This window comes from Teleopsis dalmanni, chromosome 1, assembly GCF_002237135.1.
Source record: "Teleopsis dalmanni isolate 2A chromosome 1, ASM223713v2, whole genome shotgun sequence".
Taxonomy (NCBI): Eukaryota; Metazoa; Arthropoda; class Insecta; order Diptera; family Diopsidae; genus Teleopsis; species Teleopsis dalmanni.
Window position 1 is genome coordinate 229,990,290 of NC_051846.1, and position 6,605 is coordinate 229,996,894.

The window sequence follows — 6,605 nt, forward strand, 5'->3', positions numbered from 1 at the left end:
AAATTCTTAAAATAGAATTGAAGAGATTCGATTTTATTTTCTATTTGGATTAATAAGTAGGAGAAGAGTCAAATTTAGGAAAAATATTTAAGTACTTCACCGAAAGTGTTTATTTTTTGCATATTATATCCTTGTTGTTACACAGAATTTTGAGAGTCTTTACAGAGTGGGTGAACGCCCATTCCTTAATTCACACGATATTTATATACTTTCACTCAAAATAATCTCTTCTATCCAAAATGACAGAGAAGAGGGAATTTAAAAGTCTTTCTTAGCTAATCAAGGAGCATTCTATCCTCCTTCGACTTTAACTACCTACGATCCTAGTGCATAATAATTGAAACACACTCTTTGGTTATTTAAATTTCACTTATTATTTATTAAGACTCACTGTTTTTAATAAAGGTTTTTTTGCCTATAATTAAAATTTTTTTCAATATTTACTCAAAATCCTTTTTTCTTTAAACTAAGACATTTAAGCAGAAATTACACTAATTACACACATATGATAGGTTGATTGACTTAAGTGGCGACACAGCTACACAAAAAATGATTATTTTTTAAATAAACATTATTATCTTTACTATAATAAAGATATTATCTTTACTATTACTATCTTTCAATAGAGATATGCTTTTGTCGTGAATGTGACTCAAATCTGAAAGTACTTTCGAGATGAAATATTATCTCAACAACCGTTTCTCATTCAATGAATAATCCTTCAAAATTTTCACTAAGCAAAGTACTGTGGGGACACAGATGACTTGATTATTAATCGAGATTTTGTCACCACATTTTAAGGAATAAGATTTAAAATGAGATTTTTTATATCTTATTTGAAGATAATTAGGTTAAAGGCAATGGAAGGTTATAATTATTTTAAAATCAAAGTTAAGAATGTTCGTCAGGGTGATTAGGTTTGTGGATTTCCGTAGTGGTCACATTTCTTCTAATCTAGGGATGTATCCCCAATGTATTATAAAAATAAATGTGAAGGGTGAGCTAATTGTAGCTCACTGAGACTTGTTTACGTTCATTACAAGCTTTGACTTGCTCTTCTTCCCTTCATAGCAGTATATTCTGTCACTTTTTCTTCTTCTAGGTGCCTTGTCCGCTTCGAACGTTGGCAAACATGATTGCTATTTTGACTTTATTTACAGCCTCTCGAAAAAGTGATCTTGTACTTTTATTAAACCCTTGACTTAAATTCTTCAGCCATGATATTTTTCGTCTTCCAGGGCCACGTCTGCCTTCAATTCTACCTTCAATTCTGCCTCTGTCACTGCATTTTCAAATTTTCATTACATTTTTGACAAACATCCATTTCTGTGGTTAAACTCAGTATGTAGTTAGGATCATCTTGATTTGTATGACCATCCACAAGCATAAAATTTAATTTAACACTATAAATCATCCCATTGAAGCAATGTCAGCACTTCTGCTCGCACAAATCTATTGCAGATTGTGATATCCTTAAAGTTGTCTGGGAGAGACTAGTTATATTAATCACTGTTATTTTCGTATATTATTGTTATTAACCATATCATCTTTTAGATGAAACTAAGAAAATGCGAGAATTTCAAGTTTATTATCTCTGCCAGATCAGTGAAAAAAACCTGTATTACATTAAAGTCCGTAGTTCTAAAAATGAATGGAGAAAGTAATTAATGGATTTTACTTATAATTTATTTATGATACAATCCACTTGTCAAATTACGCCATCATTAAAGCAAGGGCACATTACTCTGTTTATACTACCGTAAGTGCACTATTAGTACTACAGAAAGATTTACAGTTCTATCAAACACGAAATCTTCGCATTTGGTCAGTAAATCATTTGAAAAGGCTACGATGAATTCTTTTATATTCTTAAAAAGTTCACACATGGGGGCTTGTACCGATATGTTAGCTTTATTTACATGCATTCCTAAACCTCTTCTGACCATATCATCTGCTACTCTCTTTCGTTGAATGTTGCTATGCCCTGGAATCTAGCAAATTGAAGCTTTGTAATATTTGATGTTCAATAGTGAGGCACGATATTTCATCACAGTCGTCGATTAAACCGTTTTGGACTCGATTGCTCCCATCTCTGACTGGCTGTTCAATTTCAAACAAATGACGAATTGCACCAATTTGTATTTTATTTGCAATTGCAATACTCAAATTAATTCATTCTGTTTAAAATTATTAATACTCTTGCTTCTTATAATAATCTTGATTTATAGCATAGTAATTTCTATTACTATAAATTATTAAAGTCTATCCTGATTGGGAATTGTACTTGGACCTTAGTAGCAAGAGCCAAAGTTGCTAACCACTAGGCTAGGTATCGAATGTATCTAATGTTCACAAATTTAAGGCTGGGTGATCATCAACTTCTTGGCGCTGAATACATGTCGTGCTTATTCCTTTTTATTTGATTTTCCATAATAAATCAAAGAGATTATTATTGATGATTTAAACCACCATTTAAAAGATTTTTCCTTGAAGTTTCCATTTTTTATTTTTATTTTTATTTTTATTTTCATTTTCATCTGCAATTATTTAAAAAAATCTCAATCTTAATTTGTCATGAATATTTTTGATTCTGTTCCAGCAATCTACTATAACATTTTTAAATGGATATCTGAGTATATTAATAAAATCTTTCTTCTTCTTTGTATCTTTTCATAAATCAACTTTTAAACTCCGACCAATTCCGCACAACAACAATGGAAACAATATCAGGTGCAATATTCGAACAAGGCACAGATGAAGTGCAGTCCGCCTTTAAATATGCGATGCTGAATCATAATCTCAATGTATCATCGAGACGGTTCGAGTTGCAAGCCTACGTGGACGTCATCAACACAGCGGATGCATTCAAATTGTCGCGATTAAGTAAGTCATCGAAAACAGATACAAAAACAAAAATACGAAATAAGAAAAAAAAAAGAGAAAATAAATTAATAAAATTTAAATGCAGATATAAAAATGAAAAAGTGGCCATTTGCAAAACTGCCTTTCATTAATTATGCACAATTTTTTTTAAATAAATTTATTGTAACTACATTTTTCGTTTAATTCGACTTTGTGCACCAACAGTTCAATATATTCAATATTTCATTGGAACCTCTTTTTTTCTGTTTATTTATTTTGTGCTTGCATCTTTCAATTTATGACTGCTACCGTTGCAATTGTGATTTCAGTATGCAATCAATTTTCGCGTGGCGTTTATTCGATGTTGGGCGCAGTATCTCCGGATTCCTTTGACACATTGCACTCGTACAGTAACACATTTCAAATGCCATTTGTGACGCCATGGTTTCCGGAAAAAGTAAGTTCAACTTTATTTAAAATAATTTCTCTATCCTATTTCCTTAATTTTTTTGTTTTGTTTCTTCCCCCCTGATGTTGCGAATGTAAATAGTTTATTTTGGTATTTTATGATTTTGGCATTTATATATATACATATATATATATATATATGCTTTATAATGTATAACATTCCGTAGCAAACAAATTTGTATGATTTATTTATGTGCAATAAAATGACTGAGTTTTTAAAAAAATATTCTTGAATTATGTTTACACAGCCAAATACGCGATTTAAATGTCGAAAACAAAATTTTTTATAGTTTATGAGCGCACATAACTTTTCCGGGCTAACACGGCGTATGATTTACATTTACTTTAAAATATTATTATTATGCACATAAGTAAGGTTTTTACGGTGCAGTGTGTGAGGATTTCACAATCATACATTTGTATATGATAAAATAAATCAGGAATCAGCCTGACTGAGTTCACTGGCTAGAAGTAGTTGGAGTAATCTTTAGACATAAATAGGTATCAATTATGGACTATATTTGGTAGTTATTTTTTACAATTGAGTCTAGGTTAACAGAGAGGGGCTAAACATGGATTTAAATATTTTTGTTTGAATTTTTGTATAAAAATTATAAGGTAGAAGAAAAATAATTGAGTGGAAGTAGTACTATCAGAGGAAGGAAAATATGGATTTCGAAATTTTTTTGAAATTTTTACATAATATTAAAAAGTAGAACAAAATAAATTAATTTATTGATAGAAACGGTAGTACCAGAGAGAAATAAAACAAGGATTTAAATATTCTTCTTATGAAGTAGAGCAATGTCAATTGTTTTATTGGTAGGAATTGTAGTGTTAGAGGGACGCAAGATATAAATTTTAATCATTTATTTAAATTTCTGTATAGAAATTGAAGAGTAGAAAAATGTTAGCTTTTTTATTGATCGAAAAAGTATTACCACTGAGAAGTAATATATGGATTTAGGCCTTATTTTAAGTTTTTGTATAAAAATTTTACTATAGAATAAAGAAAGGTTATTTGTTTTATTGGATACAGTAGTATTAGAAAGGTAAAACTTGGACTTAAATATTTTTTCAAAATTTTTCTAAAACAATAATAGAGTAAGAGACAATAATTATTTTATTAATAAAAGTAGTAGCAACAGAAGCATTATATATAAATTTTAAAATAATAATTAAAAAATTATGAAGTAGTGTAAGATGGATAATTTGATTGGTACGAGTGCTAGTATTAAAGGGAAGAAAAAGCTAGATTTAAATTTTATTACATTGATTCTTAATGTCTCTTTTGACGAAAGAAGCTTAATTATTATTATGAACGATTGTCTTCAATAGGGAAGGTTTTTTATCGAACAGTCGCGAAATTGCAACAATTATTTTTTTTTGTTTCTTCATTTAATTTTCTAATAAAATATTATGGTAGAGAAAGATTGATAAGATTATTGATAGAAATAGAAGTATAATTGCTTTATTGATAAGAATAGTAGCACCAGAGAGAAACAAAACACGGATTCTAATACTTTTTTTTCAGTTTTTATATAAAAAAGAAGTAAAAGCTTTATAAATTGGCTATGAATCCGTTAGCTTTATTAGCTTATCTATATACTTTTAGATTTTATAACTTAAATAAATATATTTTAGTCTACGAAACACAAAAAATGTTAATTCTTTTTGAAATAACTTGATTCAATGAAATATAGTTTATAATGAATATATTAAAATTACATGATTTACTCTATCAAAGTAACCCTTTAATCAGGTAATTAATGACTAGTTTGTCCTTCGATCGAATTGTGAGTAAATTGTGTGTAAAAGGAAGATTCATTAAGAATAAAAAATTTTATTTTTCGCAATTTCTGTTTCAATACTTAAAACCACTCCACTATCAGATTAAATACAAAGTTTCATAATATCTTTAAGCATAAATTTTGTTTATGTTTTTCACCGTTGACTTTTTTATTATCCATATAATTAAATTAATTATTACATTACATGTCAAATTGAAAGCAATAGTAGTTTACTATAATTAACTTTATCGTTATTATTCATCAAGTATAACATCAAGTATACAATATCAAGTGCAGTTGACAATTTTAAATTAAACATATTTTTGTCGTCAACTCCATGGATTGTTTTCGGACGCGTATTTTCCTTAATTTGTGACGTAAAATGTAAATCATACGCCTCGTTGGCTGTAAACTAAAATCAACTTTCCAGATATGAAGCAATACTATAATAATAAAAACGAAAATATGGCCGAAAATAAAGGAAAAATGAATAAAAAATTTAATAAAGTTATAAAAGCGTTCCTGTTCCAAATAAACAAATCATAATAATAATTTTATGTTTTATTATCAAAACAATGGCGGCAACAGTGGTTGTTGCCATTACTAATTCCACGGTCTCCACTGTCACTTACACCACTTAAAAGTGCTGTGCTATCTAGAGCCAGCCTGCAGTCACTGTTATTTCAATCACAATAAATCATTCGCCATAAATCCTGGCACAATGCGTGCTCTGCCTGTTTGCTTATGTGGCATCCGATGTCGCTGAGCCAAACTTTAGCTGGCGCTTATGCACAGAGGACTCACATAATCAATTCATACAGTTTCTGAGTTTTGTTATACAATATCTTTGTATTTTGTATTGTTTTCGACTTAATATTCGCGTATTTCATTTTGTGAATTTTTATCTTCTTTTTCTTCACTATTTGCCTATCAAACGACGCTTCGCTTTATGCTGTGCTCCATTGGATTTTGCAATTCTGGTATGGCATACTTGGATACTCCGATTTTGCGATTTTGCACTCGGTACATCACCCATGTACTCCGCTTGTGGGTGCGCCTTGATGTGTTGCCGATTCGTTTGCCGCTTGTGTAGGTGCTCACACCCTCATCCGGTTTTCTTGATTTTGCCATCAGTATGCGTCCCGATTATCATCAGGCGATTATTGATACAATACAATTTTATGGCTGGCGCAAAATAATTTATCTCTACGATTCGCACGATGGTAAGTAGCTCTATGCATGTAGATACTTCAATTTTCTCTCAAATCTGGCTGGCAATGTTAAGTTTGAGTTATGATTATGACTTGACAGCAATGTCAAAGCAAATATTTTTTATTATAAAAATTACAATCAACAATTTTGCTTATACTCAGATAAATAAACAGTAGAGCAGTAAACAGTGGGGCAAGCCCGAGATACAGCATAATAATAAGTAGTTCAAATTGAGCAAACAAGCCAAGAACAGCAAACAACAGCAAACAACGG

General features: G+C 30.0%; 1 protein-coding gene across 1 annotated transcript; it reads left to right on the plus strand.

Moving 5' to 3' along the window:
• The first annotated feature begins 2,743 nt into the window (after positions 1-2,743).
• LOC119667963 (glutamate receptor 1-like) lies at positions 2,744-6,373 on the plus strand. Its single transcript, XM_038077314.1, has 3 exons — positions 2,744-2,883; positions 3,192-3,319; positions 6,214-6,373. Exons 1-3 carry the CDS (start codon positions 2,784-2,786, stop codon positions 6,349-6,351), a joined length of 366 nt encoding a protein of 121 aa, XP_037933242.1. The 5' UTR covers positions 2,744-2,783; the 3' UTR covers positions 6,352-6,373.
• The last annotated feature ends 232 nt before the right edge of the window (positions 6,374-6,605 follow it).

What these genes read in the sequence shown, in the direction of transcription:
- LOC119667963 (XM_038077314.1), top strand. Translation starts at nt 2,784, where the DNA reads ATGCTGAATCATAATCTCAATGTATCATCGAGACGGTTCGAGTTGCAA. An exon ending in ATTCAAATTGTCGCGATTAA is followed by an intron (nt 2,884 to 3,191) that starts GTAAGTCATCGA and finishes TTGTGATTTCAG; the next exon opens with TATGCAATCAATTTTCGCGT. An exon ending in CGCCATGGTTTCCGGAAAAA is followed by an intron (nt 3,320 to 6,213) that starts GTAAGTTCAACT and finishes CCGCTTGTGTAG; the next exon opens with GTGCTCACACCCTCATCCGG.